At 41.3% G+C, this 20,877-nt stretch overlaps 1 protein-coding gene across 2 annotated transcripts in view; it reads right to left on the reverse strand.

Annotated features, from left to right (window-relative positions):
* Nucleotides 1-20,877, reverse strand: part of GABRB2 (gamma-aminobutyric acid type A receptor subunit beta2) — a 177,059-nt gene that overhangs the window by 35,159 nt on the left and 121,023 nt on the right. For both annotated transcript variants that reach the window (XM_081133932.1, XM_081133931.1), the window contains exon 6: nt 206-343. In XM_081133932.1, the coding sequence (XP_080990058.1) occupies nt 206-343 (138 nt within the window). The remainder of the gene's footprint in view (nt 1-205; nt 344-20,877) is intronic.

A 20,877-nucleotide genomic window follows, 5' to 3' on the forward strand; every position in this document is an offset into this window, starting at 1 on the left:
CCTGCTCAGCTTTGCTGGGGGTGCCTTCAGGAAAACAACCGATGGGTTGCAAATGAGCAATGGGATGGATGGGGAACTGAGGGTGTTCAGCAGATCTTGGCTTCTAGAGTCACCATCCTTCCCTGGGACCCAATCCGGAAAGAAGTGAACCCTTTTTACAAAAGATGAAGACTCCGTTACCTCAGCCCTCTTCCCCGATACAAACCTGTGGAGAAGACCACCTTCTTGGTGATGAGTTTGTAATCTACGATGGAGAACTGTGGAAGTTCAATCTTTTTTACTCCTGTTACTGCGTTATCGTCCCCACGCCAGTAAAACTCAATGTCATCGGTTGTATATCCATCTGTAAAGAAAACACACACACACATACAGATACACAAAACGAAAAACAAACAAAACAGAATAAAGTTTAGAACATGACCTATGTAAATGATAACAGCGGTAGTTAAGGGCTATTATTCTCTGCTAGGTACCATGCTAAGTACCTAGAGTATATCAGCGCATTTAATCCCCACAACAAACTCACTAGGGAAGTATAATTAGGCCCACGAGAGGCATCAAAGGCTTAGAGAAATGAACAGCTTGCAGTAAGTCTTGCAACTAGGAAGCAGAGTAGTTGGGACTTGAACCAGGTTTATCTGATTATGAATCTCACTCTCTCAAACATTATCATATTATTACATAGCCCTGATGGCACGCTAAGAGAAGACAAAAGAAGAGGAAAATCATTTAAGTTATCAGTACAGCACTGAATGCTATCAGACTCTCTCCTCAATAATAAGATATTTAAATTACAACATATTTGGATTTCAGGTCAGAAGAATAGTGATTGTTAAGAACGTCATCAATTTGTTAATACTCATTGACATGAACTCCAAATCTGATTTTGCAGCATATCTGAATTCCAAAAGGCTCCCCCAAACAAACCTTAAAATGACATTGATTCCAACAGCTTTAAGGAATAAATACAAATGTAGAGTGTACACTATCAGTGCACAGAGCCTTTAGGAGGCAGGCTTCCATTCATTCGACAGTTATTTACTGAGCACCTACTATGCTCATCAGTGCACAGATGCTGGGGATAGGACTCTGTATCATAAAGACACGTCCTCTGTTATAATGATCCTGTCAATCCATGGGGCAGAGTAGAACCAGCTCACGTACCCTAATTAGCACGCATACAACTGCAAAGCATAAGCGCAAGCTAGGCTGTGAACTGTGCCGTACGGGGAAGCAGGCAGTGGAATCCAGCGAATATTGATATTATACAAACTAACCCACCCATATCACACTTCTCTCTTCAAAGAACTTCTGCATCACGATAGTTGCGTTTTTACAAGTATAGGAAATAGGACAGATTCTGCTCCTCCAATTTCAAAAGCAAGGACACAAATTAAAAATTCTGCTTCAGTTCTTCGCCTTTGGACACGTGACTAGCTAGTGTACCACTAAGGACTAACATGCCGCTCCTCAGAGTCTTAGCTCTTAGGGTTTTGAATAAACCACACTGCCTCCAAAGAGAGAGTCAGATCGCCAAGAAGTGCAAACAAATTATTTTTCAAACAACTACAATGCCCTCGATTTGAAAATTTCTACCAACCATAGCATAGCTCAGGCAATGTCTTAACTTTTCTAGAAATCTGCAGCCTCTTTATTCATAGGAGCAATTTTTATCTGATGCAGAAATGAGAGTTTTTTGGAACTGTTGTTCAGACTTGAGCTTCTGGTTTTGCAACTATAGACTTTTGGATAATAGCTAATGATTTGAAAAAGGCTTGTTTAGTTGAAACTATCATAAGTTATATTGTAATCAAAATTGTAGAATTTTATTATATACTACCAAGATTTTTATTAGCATGATCTCATTTACAGCCTTTTCTTTTGTTAATGTCTTCTTTCACATAAAATTTCGATTTTAAAGGAAAGTCTAGATTTTCAGACAATACGTTCTAACTCCCCGTTAATCTACCTCATTGTATTCTTTACCTAATCCTTAGAACCAAGTGTCTGTCCCAAAGCATAACTTTCCTAATGTGGCCACAGGACCTTCACAGTCCAGAGCTTCATCTCAAATATAATCCTATTTTCCATTTGTTATTTGTGCAAATATCTCAGTTATAAAACTGTTTTAAGTCAATGACAATCCCACCTTTGATAAAATAGTTTAAAATAACTAAATAAAAGAAATTTGCTCCTAGAATCAACCTAGATAATTAGAAATGCATTGAAAAATTGAACTTGTGGTATATAAACATAATTAAAGGTATTTATGAAACCAGAAGGTAATCATTTTTCTGTTTGTTTTTATAAAAGCATTTGTCAAATGCAGCCATCTTCAAAAGAAGATAAGAGAAGTGCCGACTCTCATTATTTCCAGTAGAGGAGTAAGTCCAACTTGGTGAGGAGCATGTTTCTGGTCCTGTGGCTTCCTCTCTTCAGTATCTACCTTCTTTGTCCATCACTACAGATCTCCTAACAGAAGCTCTCTGCAGGAGAGGCGACAGCTATGGCATTTCACTGCAGTTGTACAGGAGATGCCTAGTGGCTGTTTAGTAGGAGGAAACATCATTATGAAACACCAATTTTTATCAAAAGGCAAGATATTTGACAAGGTGCTTACTGGACAATACCTTGAATATATAGGTGAGTTAATAAAATAATTATTTAATGCACATGTGGACTTGGGCAATGGTGGTTTATCCAGATGCTTGGCATTGCGAAGGCATTCATCATGTTTATACCTCTGTCCCTTGGTCCTGGTATAGTACCTGGCACATAGTTGGCATTAAACAAATATCTTCTGAGTGAATGAGAAAAGACACCCAGGGATAACAGAGCCCTTAAGAGTAATTCAAAGGTTCTTCGTTATATAGTTCTCCTAATGTAATCGCTGAGTAAGTTACCTAACCGCTCCCTATCCTTCATTTTCTCTGCAGTAAATTGGGATCATCATCATGATCATCAGCATCACTACTCAGAGTTTTTATGCAGGAAAAATGAATTGCTGCTTGTAAAATACTTACAACAGTACTGACTAGATAATGCTTAAAAAGGTTAGCTAATACTTTCTTTTTAAATAAGGATTATTTAAAATAAATTTTAAAAGCTCATATTTAGCTACATGCGCCCTTGCTGTTATTTCATGAACACATGTGAGGACTTGCACAATGAGAATCCTAGCTGTTCAATGCAGGACACTTACAGAGCCCTCCAAAGTGTTTGGAAATGATGATAAAACTCTGGAAGGTTATTCTGACATTTAGGATTTTGGAATCTGACACCATAGAGCAATGTGTTGTATATACGTCCTGGCTAGTACTCGTCTTAAAAACCTCAATCTTCTTGACTTCATTTTGGGTTAACCAAGTATAGAATGTTGCAAATGGAAAGAAAAGGGATGCGCTTGTATCATCGATGTGTGAAGATGAAAGACCAACAATCCATGACAGTGCCCTGGTGGTCAAGTTCAAAGCCAGCTCAGGAATACGCTGTGTAGGATTAGCTGAAAACAGACCTAGTTTGCTTGTTTTCTTTTTCTTTGAATTTTCTCTAAAGGAACAGTTAGCAGTCTCTCAAAGTGATTAAAAAATAAAACATATGCAAATATATATGACCTGACTTTTACAGCTTTCATAATAATGAGTGAAAAATAATTAGATTTCTTGTAAAAGATATCAGAAGGAGGAGATGTACTGGAGCTCCTCATTAATGTCTTGCAAATTAAATTTATCTTTTATATTTTGTTCATGAGATTCTAGAAACTGAATCATTAAACTCTATTGCATTATAATTAAAACCATAACCCAGATAAATTCAGATGGCCTATGCATAATCCAAAATACAAATGTATTGGAATTTACCTGGAGGACTTAAAACTGCATAAAGTGTTACAAGTCTCAAATCAGGACAGATAAATATAAGACATGGAAATCTACATATGACATGAATGATAGACATGCTGTCTTTCAAATACTGGTAAAAGCATGTAGTACATGGGACCTAAGGAGTAAAAATGCCATTTTAACAACATTCACATAATTGAGTCCTCACAATTATGACATTATTCTATTACGTGAAGGGCATTTGAAAAAGTTTTTTCTCTCAGAGTCAGTCTACATGTCTATTTTGTTACCTACTAAGTAAATATTTCATTTTAGAAGGATTTTACTGTACAAAGAATATGAACTTGTACCAAGAAATTAAATAGCTGTGGCTGGTGAGAACATTCAGGAGAAATAAATGATCAATGACATCATTTTTTTTTTCAAGTGAGAAATTAAAGTGACTCATTGTTTTCTTGTTACTTATTTCAGCTTGGTTCCTCAATGGACTACGGAATGTTCTTGGGTGATTATCTATCTCCCATTGGATCTAACATAGTGGCAGTTATACAGTAGCACAGCAGTTGCTTTCACCTGTTTGTTCTCAGCCTTCACAACCCACTGGTGACAACTGAGAATTATGGGTGAGTGTAATTGGGATAATTCACACTAGTCACGGGAGGTTTCGACTTTTTAAGAACTATCTAATCTCAAATTATCTGCCCTTTATATGTCTATCACAGCACTTTAAGAATGTTTTTGAATTGAATCCCTCATTGTAAAAAAATTAGCATATTACTGCCCTCCTGCTTCATAGAAAAGGCTCCTACAGTCCGTATATTGGGGAGTCACTGCACATTTTGGCCCCCTCCTACAGTCACTAACATTTAACAGAGTTTAGGAAAGCCCACAATAAAGAACCTGTTTAATTTTATTTACTCCTGGAATTTCTCAAACCTACTGACCAGATACATTTTATTTTTAGGATATAAAACATGCCCACCCAGGTGCATTCCATAAAACACTGGAGTTATTCACACATTTTAGGGTGAGTTAGTTAATGTTCTCTGAAAAGCCAGGAAGCCCCTGAGAAGGCTCACTGTTCTCCAGAATCAAATCTTGCCCCTTTAGTGGATTAAATATTTTTTCCCCTCTAAAAAAAAGTTTCCAGGAGAGAAGAAAAAAATTTGCAAGCAACAGAGATCAAACTGCCTTTTAATGGAGCAAGGCAGACAGACGTTTCGGGGAAGCTGCAGCGCTGGGTGTAAGAAGGCGAGGACTGTCACCACTCACTCCGAGGTCCCTCCGAGGTCCATCAGCCCCAGGCAGAGCCCACTCCACTAGGCCGGGGCCTGTGCGCTGTGCAAACGCAACACTGAGTCCAGTCCACGGCCCATTAAAGGTGCAGGGAGCTCGTAAGGGGCAGAGAGGCACACTTGTCAGCCACCACTCTACATTCAGGACTGAAAACGTCCCAAAGACTGAGTGATTGCCCCGACTCCTCAGTTGCAGCTTGCTCTTCAGTCTGCTCTTTGGATGGACCACTGGGCACCATTTCTGTGCTGTCCGATCATTTCTAGACCCTGAGCAGCTCAAAATCATGGGCCGAGGGTAAGTCAGACTCAAATACCCGGTGGCATCTTGGTAAGGACACCATCAAATAAAGGCCCAGGGTTTGCCCCGCATCAAAGATGACCCGATTTCTGTGTTATTACTCTTTTCAAATTCAAATCTTATGATGTACAAGAATAGGAAATCAATCATAATCAAGTAAAATGTCAGACTGTGTGCTTAAATGATCGTTTCTTAACTTGAATTCCAATGCAAATCTTAGTATTTGTTGTCTCTGTGTGGGGAGCAGGGTGACCGGGAGATTGCGCCTGCATGTTTAGCTACACGATGCTTCCTTTTTGTTTTTCTTTTTTTAACAGAGAAAGGAAGGGAGAGGGAGAGAGAGAGAAACATCAATGGTGAGAGAGTCATTGATCAGCTGCCTCCTGCACGTCCCCGACTGGGAGTCAAGCTGCAACCCAGGCATGTGTCCTGACCAGGAATCGAACCCCGATCTCCTGGATCATAGGTCGATGTTCAACCACTGAGCCACGCCAGCCAGACTACACAATGCTTCTTAATCTTTCTTTCTTATGTCTAGAAGGATGAAGCAATTAAGCTTGTGGTCCAAGTAAGAGAAACCAGTTTTAAAAAATAACTAAAAATAGCCCAACAACAATAATAATCACAGCTGTCACTGGCAGAGCCCTCAGGTGTCAGACACTGCCTTAAACCCCTCATATGAATCTAATTAGATCCCTATAAACTAGATTGGGTTAGGTTACCGGGAATCCTCCCCTCTGCCCAAGGATGCTTTTCCCATATGCCTGAGCCCTAAGCCTGAAGTAATACAGGAGAGGCAGAGGCTAAAAGGATAGACTGGTACTTCTCAAATTTAATATGTACAGAAATAGCCTGGAAGTCTTTTAAAAATGCAAACTCTGATTAAGGAGGTGGAGCCCGAGACTGCAGTTCTAATAAACTCTCAGGTGGTGTGGATGCTGTTTGCCCATGGACCATCCTTTGCATAGCAAATGATTTGGAGATTTTTTAGAGAGAAAAAGTCAATTTACCTTGGCATAGGAGTCAGGCAAGGAAGGTCTGGTATTCAGCCTGACCCAGAGGAAAACAGTGTTTCTTCCGAACAAAGGTTTTATAAGCTCCACAATTAAAATATCTTCTCCCAGTTCTGCCTCTCTGATGAGGGACAAGCGGTGATATTTGCGATGCTGCTTTGCTTTCCTAATCCATGCCCTACGACCCCAATAAGGCAGGAAGAGCAGAGAGTAGAGAAATGGGACTAGGGCTAAAGTTTTCTGCAAATTTGTATTCATGCCAGTTTTACGTGCCTATTTAGCCTCATTAGTTCTGAGAACATCCCCCTCTAGCATTGGATCTCTGCATCTTTTATTTATATTCCTCAGCAAACTAGTCAACCACCCTGTAGGTTTTCCCTTTCTTCTAATCTATGCTATACACACTGCTTTTATTACTTATTTTTAAAAAAGGCTGCAGGTTCTATTTTTATGCCTAAAAACAGACGAAAAATCAAAATGGAAAAAAAACAAGAATATGGAGAACTCCTTGATGGCCTTCCCCACAGGTTCAGAGTTAAGTGCAAATTCTTCAGCAAGGCATTAAAACCCCCTCGCTGGGGCTTCTATGTCCCTGAGCCACAGCTTCTGCTCCGTTCCTTCCTCTTCCAAGGCTCCCATCTTCTGCCCGCATCAGGGACCCTTTGACCTCCAGGCTTTGGTTCAAGTTATTTCAATTACCTGAAATATTTTTCTCTCACATCGAATTTCTGCGCAACTTAAGTGCCCACCTCAGCTTCCACTTTTCCCAAGACCCTGCCTCCCCGTCCCCCCCAATTGGGATCCTTCTGTCTTTCCTTCCTGATGTTTCCAGAGCACTCTGCTTGAATGTCTACTCATAGCTCTCACAGCCAGTTCTGCATGAGGGGATGGGTAGGTGAGCTGGTTCCAGCCAATACACTATCCTGGAGGGTGAAGGCCCAAGTTTGGGACTTCTCTGCAGCCCTTCTCCTCAATACAGGTCATAATTAAGTGTGGTGCTCACACAAGTTGCTGGATTGAACTGTCAACATGCTAACCCTTTACTTGTGGCTCACCAGACCCCCCTCTTAGAGTGTAGTGATGCACAGGCACCATTGTTGCATTGCGAGGTGCTAAAATGATAAACCTGGGCATCATCCGTATCCTGGGATGTGGAATTCCCACGCACCCGCCTCAGAGTCATGAAGAAAGGCAGTGCTGCTGGGATCAGTCCGTAAAGGGAGCTGCCACACTGAAGCAAAGGCCCCTACGCTGAAAGAAACGTTCTGACGTTGCTGACTTTTAATATATATTGTCATTCTTAGGTGACCAAACGTATCTTAGGAGTGGTCATGACCCTCTTAATGCCCTTCTCTGGGCTGACAGATTTTGGAAACCAATCTGCCACAATTGCCTCTGGAGGCAGCTGATACCTACAGCTCAGATGGAATAATGTTCCCTGGTGACAAGGGGATATGGTCACTCGGAAGAGTTTTGTTAACTCAAGAGTGATAATAAAAGATGTTTAAATTAACAAGACCAAATGAATGGCCTAGGGGCTGAGCACAGCTGTGTAATAAATGCCATCAAACGTTACACCAACCCATCTGCTTTCTAATAGGAGGTGGCAGAGGAAGTGAAGGCCGAGCATACTGATGTCCTAAGTGGTCTGGGCTTCTCTTTCTGAACCCAGCCTTTCATGCATCTTCACTGTGATAGGGGGTCAGCTGAGGACTCACATATTTAGGAGTGTCCACTGGATGCTCTAGCAGAGGAATTTTGGTCTATAAGTGTGGCTGGCCTATGATAGGCACTGCTGGCGTATGACCTAATAAGAACATTTTTCCTACTGCCTTTAAACTCCAGATATGAACCCCCTTCCTCTGTGCTTGCATAATACTCTCTATTAGCATTTGATAAATTCAAGTTAAATTCTCTGGCAGGAAATCTATTTCCTATGCAGCAGATCCTCAAATAACTTGTCTCATTCAATGTTTTGTCGTAATGTTGACAAGGAGCCCCAGGAACTTAACTCTTGTTTATATCAATTAGCCAGTGATGAAATTGGTTTCCATATAAGGCCCTTTGCTTAAAATTACAGAATCTATCACTGACGTTAAGGGAGGGACTTACTGTACTCAATTGTGAGCTCTTATATAAAGAGAGAGCACGCATTCTTAAATCTGTAACCATGGCCTGGAGAGGAAAGGCGGCAGATATCAGGTGTTTTTTTTTTGCTGAGATGGACCGGACTGTGTTTGGTGAGAGGGCTTATGTGAACAGCAGGGTAGGGCCTCGGAGCCTGATGGCCCACAAGCTGCTCATGCAGACATATATGCATCATTAAACATGGCACTGACATTTTGTTCTAATGCAAGGGATTTTAAAAATTGTCACTCACATCTTTATAGCATTTCCTGCGTGAAGCCAAGTGCTTCACAAGCATTATCTCATTCAGTCCCTTTGAGGTGGACTATTGTCATCTCCACTTTGCAGATAAAGGAACTACAATGTAAAGAGGTAAGAGAATTTGCCCAAATGTCAAAAATGGCAATTGACCTAAATCCCCTCTAACACTAGGGTCCAGTTCCTCAGCCACTACATTTACCACCTCATTCTATTACTCAAAGCCACCTTTGTGAATTATTCTGTAATATGACAGAAATATGTCTGTAACTACCCCCTTCACTGTGACTTTGCAGCTCCTCCCAATAAGAGGTACAGTATCTCCCCACACCTGGAATCTGAGCGGCCCTCATCACTTGCTGATCAAAGAGGCAGGGTGAGCCATCCTGAGCCTGGGCTACTGGAGGCCTAGAAGCTTCCCCCAGCTCTTTGCAACTCCCCGGGGACCTCCCAGGGATCTCTAGATCATACTTTGAAAAGCGCTGTTTTAGAGTATCTCCAATCTAAAATTTAAAGAAAGCTCTAAATAATTCATTTTAATTTAAATTATTAACAATTACTAAAACTAACAATCTTGTTTCCTCTAGTAGAAATAAAAATAACTCACTTTTCAATAGCTAGGGACCTTTGTGTGTTTCATGCCATTTAGTTGGCTCTGACTTCTGGTGACCCTAAGAACGAGTGATGTCCAATGTCTTGTCTCTTGCCCTCAACAGCCCTGCCCAGCTCCTGTAGACTCATGCCTACAGCTTCTTTTATGAAATCCATCCATCTCATGATTGGTCTTCCTCTTTTCCTGCCACCTTCTATATTTCCCTGCACTATATAGTCTTTTCCAAAGCACCCTGCCTCCTCATGATATGGCCAAATTGGGACAGCTTCGGTTTTGTCATTTTTGCCTCCAGCAACGTTTCAGGCTTAATTTGCTCGAGGGCTCACCTGTTCATTTTTCTGGTGGTCCAGGGTATGCAAAGAGCTCTCCTTCAACATTTGCTGGTATCAAATGAATCAACATTTTTCCTATCTGCCTTCTTCACTGTCCAACATTCACATCTGTACATACCTGTACATAATAATTGGGACTTTCAAAGGTCAGTTTTATTCCGTAGATTAAGTATATATATACACATACATACCGGGGTGGGCAAAGTAGGTTTACAGTTGTCCATGTGAAAAATAATACAATAATTAATAAATAATGCAAGAGTAAACTGTGTTTCGCGTACTCAGAACTGTAAACCTACTTTTGCCAAGCCCATCTATATATATACATATTTGAAATTCTTAAAATTAAATGTATATAATGTGTACCATTTGGTTTCTCTTTGGTGAAGTAAAACTTGCATATTTAGAAAAGGAACCTAATGCATTTGTATACAATTGAAACTATTCTCTGTATCATACTATCAACCTGGCAGAAGGTGTACATATGTGAATAAAGTGAAGAGCTGACTCTCTGTTGGCCTCTAAATGTGTAAGTCCTGATAGTGGTGAACTGGAGATTGTGTACCCCACCCCATCTGAAATAATTCAAATTCAAGTACGAACACCAGAAACAACATTGTGCTGATCAAAAAAATGCAGTTATGGGTAAATATTCACCTGAATCCAAAGTTTACATCCTAAAAATGACTCAAGCAATTTCCACACTCATAGAGTCATCTGCTGGCCACCTCTGCCACCACCTTGCTTTCTAGATTGGGTAAAACCGATCTGGTTGAACAATGTGGAAGCCCCTTCTTTCCACCACTGGCTATTAACAGGCACAGAAGCGATGCTCTCATTCTAACCTACAGAGAATTAGGTCGGTGGTTTCAAACCAGTAAATACCAAAAGCAAACAATTTTGAAGACAGTGGGGTGTTTAGGTGATTTTTGCAAGCTGTTGCCAGCCTCCTGAGTGGTAGCTCTAGCATTTGCACAGTGAATATTTGCAACACAGCTTGTCTAAGAAAAGTTGCCCGAATGTCTGAAAATAACTCAGGCGATACCTTTGATTTGACAGCAGATAAGTACAATGTCTGCTGTGGTGCCTTATGCTGACCCTACCAATCCAAGTTGACTTTTTTTATTACAGTTTGGACATTAGTAACTTAAATATTCTTCAATATCCAATATTAAAGCATGCTGGCCAAAAATATTTAATAAAGTAAAACAAAAAGCCCTAAGTACTAAAATTTATTTCCTTAGTTCCTAAGGATTATGCAATTGTAGATAATAGGGCAATTTTCTGACTGGAACAAAACTCAATTGATTTTCAAATTCAAAAGCAGTTTCTTCCAAATCATGTTATCTTTATAGAACTATGGTCTTACAGAAAAAATGGTTTCTATGATGAGAGGGAAGAAAATAAAGATCTAACATTACCAAAGCAGCAAACTGGTATTTAATATAATAGCCCTATGACTTAAAGAGTGATTCACCTCAGCAGTGTCCTCAAATCTTAGGGAGCCCGCCATTTACCCCAGGACCTGTTAACACGCCTGTTCCTGAGCTCTACCTACAGGAAGTCCCACTGTGTAGGCACAGTAACAAATGCACCAGCTGGTTCTGATGCCTGGGCAGAATCTCTACTCTAGAGTTTGAAAAATTCCTTTAAAAATTCAAGAACGTTCTAGAGCAAACATATCTTTATATTTTCTTAGGTGTCGGGTATCCTGGGGACTTTGGGACTCTATAATCTTGGAGTCTACATCTGAGATAATGGACTGAAAACACTTGTATCCACATTTGTAACTTCCATATGTCTGAGCTAAAACTCTAGCGTGTTTTGTGGCCTCTACTCTACTCTTCATCTCTCACTACTAATATCTTAGACCAGGACTACACCATCTCATGCCTATAAAACTGCCCATCGCTGCCTAACTGGTCTCTCAGCTTCTACTTTTATTTCCCTCTCATCTAGAGTAGGCAGTGGTCTTCAAAAGAACAGCTCTGGCAATGTCACTCTGCTCAAAATCTTCCCATGGCTTCTCATTTCCCTTTATGACAAAACAGACATAGCTCCTTATGTGACCCGACTCTGGGCCTTCTGCACCTTTCACCCAAACTACACTGGCCTTCTCTTTGCTCTTTCCTGGCTCAAGGCCTTAGCAATTGCTTGCATTCCCTTTGTGCAGATACTCACATGGATGTCTCTTTCTCCTCACTCAGGTTTCAGCTTCAATGACCTCTTCATGAAGCCTGGCCTCCCCATCTTATGCTGAACTGTCGCCCTGATTCCCCATAACAGTTGCTCTCTCCATTTTTACCATGTTTAATTTTCTTTATAGTTGATCATTCAGGAATGAGCATCTCTATTTGTTTACTCCAGTGCCTGTCTCTGCACCAAGTGTACATTTCTACAGGGCAGGAATGTGTGTTGTTCACTGCAGTATATAAAACATCTTGGATGTTGCCTGGTATATAGTGGGTGCTAACTAATGTTTCTGGATGAATAAGTAAACCCTGTTGATTAACATCTATAGAAGAGATGACACTGGTTGTATCATCTTCATGTGTTCAAAACAACCCAAAAAACCTCCTTAGTAGGTATGTCGTTTAAAATCTATCAGACTAATAACTCACTTTTTTAAAAAAAAGTACTGGATGCAAGCCACACCAAAATATATAAATTCACAGACAGGAGGACACCCTGATGTTCTTTATTTAGGCCGGAGCCTTGCCATTCTGTAACATGTACGTACGGCAGTGTTTGGAGGTTTATTTAGCAGTCACACTGTAAGGAATAGGTCCTCTGGGTTCATGCTTTATGCAGGGATGGTACTTTTATAAAGTTTCTTATTTATATCGTGAACATGCCTTACTAAAGAAATAGGCTCCTGTTATCAACCTACTGACATGCTGCTTTCGTTTTTATTCCTCACTTGTTGTCATCCTCGAGTTTCACCAACATAACCAGGCACAGTGATGGATACATGGTTTTAAAAGGATAGGAGCAAAGATGAGGTAAATGAAATGTAAAACCAGAATTTAAATTTAAAGAAGAGTTTAGAGCCAAATACATACACAGAGATGGGACTGGATGAAGGCGAAGGAAGACTGATGTTTGTCTACATTTTTAAAATTTGCAAACCTACTTGAAGTTAAGCAGATAGGTCACTGACTAGGCTAACTGGACCCCGTATTTAAAGATTTGTTGTAATAAAGAACCAACAGAATAATTTAATGTCTTCTTAAAGTAGTTACCTTCAACTAGGAGATCCAATGTGACCTGAACTTGGCTCCTGTATCTTCACGATTTATGCTAGAAATTCAGCATATTAAAAAGGATGGCTATTGAGGATAAATTTAGGGTCTCCGCTCCCCCAAAGCCAACCTCAGTGGGAACTGCTACTCTCCACAGCCCCCGCTGAGCCTGGACTGTCCCCCACCCCTCCCAGAGCTGATGACACTTGACTGGATGTCTTCTCTAGGCCCGATCAATCATGTTCCTTTGCTTAGAATCTGGAATCTAAATATCAGAATATGAAAAGGTCATGATTTGGAAAGGGAGGGGGGCTTAGGAACAAAGAGACCATAACAGGCTGTAAGAAAGTGGAAAAGTCAATATGCAGAGACAGAGCAATGAAGCAAAGATGCCATGGGAAAAGGTACATGGGGCTCCTGAAAAAACTCAGAGGCCAGAGAGAGGCATGGACGGAGAGGTACACTGGTTCCTAAAGGCTAGTTTAGGCCCCGGTAGCCAGATAATCTCGGAATCCTTTTTTCGAGTGTCTCTGAGGTCGCTCGTTATGTTCTTACTCCGTACATATTTATTGAGTGTGTACTATGTACATGCATGGTTCTCAGCACTTATGGTAGGCGCACTGCTTTACATACAAGATTAAAAGAACACCTGTCCTCACTGAATGCATTCTAGCGGGAGAAAACAGCCAACAGAGAGTAAGCATAACAAACAGGTGACTTATATACCATGTTGGACAGTAACGTGATTTACCCGCTATGGACAAAAATGTAGAGCAAGGCAGGCAGTACTTGAGGTCTTGGGAAGGTATTTAGGTTGTAATTTTAAATAGAGAGGTCAATTCAGGCCTCACTGCAAAGCTGACACATGGGCAAAGACTTAAAGCTGACAGAGAACTTAGTCGTGAGCCTATCCGGGGAAGAGCACGTCAGGTCGATGGAACAGATGGTGCAAAGGCCCCAAGCCGGGACGATGACCGGTGCTCTGAAAGGGCAGTGAGAAATCCAGCGTGGCCGGAACAGAGTGAGCTCAGCGAAGGAATAGATGAGGTCGGAGAGGCACCGGGGAGGGGTGTGTATAATATGAAAGCACGGAGGTCATTGTTTGGGATTTAATTTCTACTCTGAGGGCTTTGAGCGAAGAAATGACAAGATTTGGTACACGTATTAAGAGGACTAGTTGAGCTTCTATTTGACAATGATGAACATGGGGCTTGGTAAAGTGTGAAGAAGGAAATTTGTCAGAAGACACTTGTAGTAATTTAAGTAAAAGATCATGGTACCTTACAGCACAGTGGAAGCAAAAGAGGTGGTGGGAAATGGTGGAATTTTACAAGTATTCTGAAGTCTCAGCTATCAGGGTTTCATGTAGGATGTAAAATAAAGAGAGTAGACAATTGTACCCTAAGGTTTTTCCCTGAGCAAATGGAAGGTGGAGTTGACACTGAATGAAATTAGACATTACAGGTTCTGGCAAGGAGATAAGAAGAGCAGTTTGGGACGTACAAATGAATATATAAAATCTGGTGTTTGGGAGTGAAGTCTGGGTTGGAGATAAATATTTGGGTATAATCAGCATATTGATATTTAAAGCTATGAAACTTATGAGCTAGTCTAAGGAAGAAATCCAAGAAGTGAGTCCTGGTGTGCTCCTGTGTGAAGAATTCAGGTTGGGAGCCCTGGCCAGTGTGGATCAGTTGGTTGGAGCATCATCCTACGCACTGAAAGGCCTCAGGTTCAATTCCCGGTCAGGGCACATACCCAGGTTGCGGGTTTGAACACCCACTGGGGCAGGTACAGGGCGCAACTGATGGGTGTTCCTCTCTCACATCGATGTTTCTTTCTCTCCCTTCCTCTCTCTTTAAAATCAATAAAAGCACATCCTCAGTGAGGATTAAAAAATGAATAAATAAAATAAAAATTCAGGTTGAAGAGAAAGAAACTGCAAAGGAGGCCGAGGAAGAACCACCACCTAGAAGTAAGAGAAGACGAAAACCTAGAGAGAGCGCAGTTAATAAATCAAAGGAGGGATATGTAGTAAGGGGAAGGGGGCCTTCAACGTGGTGAAACGGGCCTGCTGTGACGTATCGATAGCACCAGGTGAGCACTGAAGCGTGCCCACTTGAGTTAGCAACGTGACCGTCACTGTCAACCACGACAAATCCCGTTTGGGTGGCACTGAGGAAGGGAAAGGCAGACTGGCATGGTTTCACAATAACATGGGAGGAGAGGTGACTAAGGAAATTTTGCTACCCGAGAGGAAAAGCAGCAGCGTGGTAGCTAGCAGGGTTTGCTGGGAAGGAAAACGTTTTGTTTTGGTTTCCTAAAGCTGGAAGAAATCACAAGAGCAAGCACATAATCTTGATGGAGGGATCAACAAAGAGCTAAACATTGGTGATGCAGGGAAGAGAGCGCGGATTGCTAGAGTCACCCCCAGTGGGCTGGATGAAGGGGGGACATTTGGACGGGAGCCTGGCAGCAGCAGGGGAAAGGCAGAGGGGCGTGGGTGTGGACGCTGGAAGGTGGGGGGAATATTCTAAGTTCTCCGACGATGACTCAGTTTTCTTAGTGAGGTGGGAAGCAAGGTCAGTAGCTGGGGGTGAGAATCTGGGAGAAGGTGCAGAGGAAATAAGCAGGGAGGGGAGAAGGTATGAAGGAGCTGCTTAGGAGAAAGGAGGAAGGAACGGGCCAGGCAGGTATATTATTACCAGCAGCATCAAACGCTTACCTGGAGCTGGTGGTCCTGATTGAAAGGTAGACCAGTCAGTGTTGTTTTTTGAGCTAGTTTCATTGGGTTTTTTCTTTGTATCCAAAAAGCCTTGACCAGAATATAGAATTACATGGAGATAGTTTTGCCCCCCTGGGATACCTGTGGGTGGCAACTTTTTATTTTGATGTGTTAGTAATAAAAATCTAGGTCACCATCATGTATTTGTCTTTTTTTTTTTTTGGTATGGAAGGGGAAAACCCCCAAATAGTCTTATCATAGCTAAGAATACTTAGTCCAAACTGTTAAGGATTCACAAATTAAATGTACTAGAAAAAATATAGATGTATTCAAAACTGAGAAAGATAATTTTTAAAATATAGGCTCTTTTGTCTTGCCTATGTCATTTTCTACTTCATCACTATTATGCAGTGCTGACAATATAATGCATATTTCTGGGACCTCTGCATAATAACACTGATAAACTGCAATAAAACTCAAATTTGCTTTATTGTTTTAAACTACATTGTAGCTAAGTTTGAAATGAAATACCCTTCAAGAGCACAAGGTCACCTCTTGCTATAAACCAAATGTTTGTGTCCTCACAAATTTACATGTTAAAATTTAATCCCCAAGGTGATGGTATTTGCAGGTTGGGCCTTTGGGATGTGATGATGTCATGAAGGTGGAGCCCTCAGGACAGAATCAGTGCCCGTATAAGAGACCCAGGAAAGCTCCCTCAGCCCTGCATGGCCATCCATGAACCGGCAGTGGGCTCTCACCCACACACTTGATCTACTGGTGTCTTCTACTTGGACTTCCACCTCCCAAACCATAAGAAATAAATGTTTTATAGTTTATCAGCCACACAGACTATAATATTCTGTTACAGCAGCGCAAAGAAACTAAGGCACATCACACAGACACACACACAGACACAGACACAGACACACACACACAGTTTCTCAAGACACATGACTTCTCTCAGGGTCTGAGGTGGCAGGGGGATAGATATGTCTTTATTAGAATATTGATGATGAAGATGATGATAAATGATGACGAGTCTATTTATTTAAACTTTGCCAAATGCCAAACACTATGAAATGCTTTAAATTGCCTCTTACTACTCATATTAACCTTATGATTGGGTTATTTCTATCCTTATTTGGGTTTACAAACCGTCAGAAACATTGAGAATTGGGGGTCTCATTATGGTAGAAGAGAGCTACAGATGAAAGAAAAATGGGGTATTTTATCTTTAAAAGAATATGTATTTCCTAGATCCATCCACTAAAAATGCCTCGGCAATGAGTCATCCTGGTAGCAATGAACACCCCTCTTGCTTAGATTGTAGTCTCTATCATTTCTGACTAAAAAGAACCACAACTATTTAGAAAAATAGCTCATTCCTAGTTTCAGGGAGGAAATGTACAATATAGCCTAGAATATGTATCTTATCATATTAGAAAGCAAGGAAGGAACCAAAGACTACTATGGCGTATCAAAGTCTCAGAGAACGCCTTAAGGTGAGAGAGAGAAACACTTTGCCACAGCTCTGCCTCTACTGTTGAAATTATATCTTGTTCGCTGACTGATAACAAGGCACTTATGTTCTTATACTAAAGCAAAAAAATCTAAATTTTTCAAGTGGTTCTTCAATATAATTCTCAAGTTTTGATAGTTAATGAGTAGTAAGTCTGTAAGAAACACTTGCTGTTCTAGTCACTATAATGATTACACACAATTAGCAAGATTCCTTGCAAACCCATTTAAATAACTGAATAATTTTTATATTAGTTTAAAGAATCTGTACCCTATAGGATAAAGTCACTTTCCCAGAAGAACCATTCAATGAATATTTTAAAAAAAAAATGCTTTGATGAAGAAAGCCTTTCTGGGTTGTATATGCTTTCATGATCCAATGTCACTCCTGTGTATTTCCTCAGGTCTCCGGTCATTATCACAAATGTATACTTTTTCAGATGAGGAAGGGTTTAGATGTGTTTGGACAAATTACTGACACTAAGAGAGGCTCAGAGCAGCTGCTAAAGGAAAGTGGTTTAAGGGGAGTTAGCAGGACGTACAACCCAACACTCTGGACCACAGACACGATCGGATAGCCTCGGCTCCCATCCTAGCTTGGCCTGGTTCTCAACTGGTTTCCACTGGGCGGAAAAAACATGCCAGAGTCAACACATGTCTTTTTCACAAACTAATCTTTCGAGGCCCAGATTAAATCACCATGTATAGGAAGACGGTATCTGTAGCCTAAATTCCCCCTTTCCTGAATAAATGAAACTAAATTTGGCATGCTTCTAAAATATCGCAATGTTAGGATAACTCCTTCATGGCCGTCTGGCCTGCTTTCTGAAGGCCTTTATTTAATGCCCGAGTCGCTCAGAGTGCACATGTTACCTCATTAGACAGATTTCACTAATACACCACTGCTGCCGCGCTAACGCCTAGAGGCATTTCTTTAATAATCACACATTCGTATGCACAGTAAACAGTCCTCCTGGGGAAGCATGATCGCCGCCGTGTGAGAGGTGGAGAGCTGGAGGCGCAGAGGGTAGGGCGTCGGCTCCGGTCCCCTGGGGAAGCAGCAGGCCAGGAATGCACCTGTGCGGCCTGTCCCCAACGGGTTTTCCTGTGGTCTGGAGCCTCGCCGGCAACCGCCTGCTTCGAGCAAGGGGCGCTCGAGCCTCGGGGACACGGCAGAGTGACGAAGGGGCCGGGGGCTGGCACGAAAAGTCCTCGGCTCGCCCGTGAGCTGTGACGGCGGCCAAGCTGGCACTTTTATGTCAGGGAGCATTTTGTTCCGCAGATTCCCCAGGGACTCAGTGTTATAAAAAGTAACCTAGATTCTGAAGAATACAATAAGCCATTTGGAAAGGGAGTGACAGTCACAGAAAGGGCGTCCCTTTCGCGGCTGATGTGGAAGGGAAAGCAGGGGTGCGCAGCGAGCTCCAGGGGTGCTGCTGAGCAGCACTGCCCGCGGGACGCAGGGCCTCGCAGCACCCAGGGCTCCGGCCCTGCTCCTGGCCACCCGGGGGAGGGGTCCTGCCCACACCTGGACACTCGAGTCCCAGGGGAGGGACGTGCCCAAGGGACTATAAATTTAGAACCAATCATCCGACGATTCAAAATCAGCAGAGGTCGAACTTCACCAAAGAAAACTTTCAGTCTAAATGCCAGTCACCTGGGTACCTCAAAAGCAGGAATAACACTGACAATTGTCCTACTTAGCACATGACGAGAGCTCAGTTCTTAACTGAAAGAGCGTAGGCACGCGCGCATACGTGGATAAATGAACGTGCCCCGTTTCTCACAGAAAAATCAGGGCATGGTTACTAGGACGAATGGGTTATTTGTCTACTCTGTTGCTGATCAAGATTACCTAAATTTTGTATGAAGAGCAATCTGTCATTTTAGAAATTCAGATATTGCCCTAAGATATACTGCACAGATGAGGGGGAAAAATCTGTAAGAGATAATAAACATATTTTCTAATTTATTAATCTTTCAAGATCTTGATTAGGAATCTGTTGATATCAATAGTTCATATTAACTTCTCCATTCTTGGCATTTCTTTAGCTCACAATTTAGCATTTTTATAAACTATTTCTAATTGTAAACACGAGAGAAATTTTCTGTATGTGATTTTAAAAACAGATTAAAATGTTATAACTGAATTCAAACACATGGGGTTATGGTAAAGACAAAATGAGATAATCCACATGAAAATATCAGTATGAGCCTATACATATTAAGAGCTCAGTGTTAGCTATTATTGTTTTTGCTGTTGTTGGAAATTCAAATAAAATGTTAAGAACAACCAACTGCATATTTTGAGTTTGCTAAAATATGAAGGAACATTTACTTTTCTCCCCAAAAGCAGTGACTAGGAATTACTATCTTCCTTCAATCCTTTCCAATTTGTACTCTGTAATTTAGGGTTTATTTGTTGTATTTAATTCAACCCCTCTAACATTTCCTACTAACAGCGCAGCTCATTTATATGTATGCAGTTACTATAGTCTGTGTCTTCTTCGGTTGCATTATTTAAAGCCTAACTTTTCCTTATGTCACTCTGAGTGTCAGAAAATGTTACAACATGTTTCAAAGTTCAGTGGGAATCACATATATATCCAAAGACCAAGTTCAGCTTTGAAACACTGACACCAGGAAATAGTTAACAGAATCTCACAGCATTAAATGTCTCCTCCAAAGATAAGGAGGCATTTTGATGGGAAGTTTTCAAGATTCATCTGGAATAGAAAGTCACAGTCAGTCTGCAGTCAGGCAGCTCAGCAGAGGTTCAGTTCACTGCCAGCCCCGTCCCTGATGCGGAAACCCCAGGTCTATCGTCTAACATGCACGGGCGAGTCTAAGCGCTCCCCCAAATTGTGCTTTAGCTCTGTGACCTCATTTCACACAAATATCTTGTTTAATTTATGATCCAATTCTCACATGCACACCCTGACGCCCCCTTCCCACACATTTCCAACTCCTAAAATATTTAAAAGACAAAGCACAGAGAAAAAATATTTAGGGAAATGGAGGAAAAAATAGAGCTCTGGCAACTAAAGACAAACAATTCCAAATAGTACTAATACTTTTCTGGAATTAACTGCTAAAAAATCAATTATAGCAACAGTGAATGGTCAGCTGTAGGCCCATGATTTGATTGGAGACCCCTATGTCGCTGTGTGGAGTATTAACGGGTTAGGGGATGGGATGGAAAAGCAGCAAACGCCTACGGTGTCTGCAGTTCCTGCCTTTACAGAACTGAGGTATAATTCTTACTAGGATTTGGGAAACAAAGGTATCACTTCAGATTCAACCACTGTGGTTTCGGACAAGTCATAATCTCTCTTAGATACCCCTTCCTCATAAACGAAAGGGGGATGAGACCCGTCCCAATTCAAAAGGCACCTTGCAAATATTCAATGAGAAAAATGCATGTGAAATAGAAAAGCATAAATGTCACAATGCCTTGCATACAGCGAGTGAAATGAGTTGCTTCTAAATGAACAAATGACCAGACTGCAGAGAAAGAAGTTAGAGCACAGTCTACCAAAGCCTTCTCATTACTGAGATTCCTGCTAATGAAACTGTCTTTAATTCTCAAAGTTAACTGATGCTTTCCTAAC

The sequence above is a fragment of the Miniopterus schreibersii genome (assembly GCF_964146895.1).
Source record: "Miniopterus schreibersii genome assembly, chromosome: 4".
NCBI classification, from domain to species: domain Eukaryota; kingdom Metazoa; phylum Chordata; class Mammalia; order Chiroptera; family Miniopteridae; genus Miniopterus; species Miniopterus schreibersii.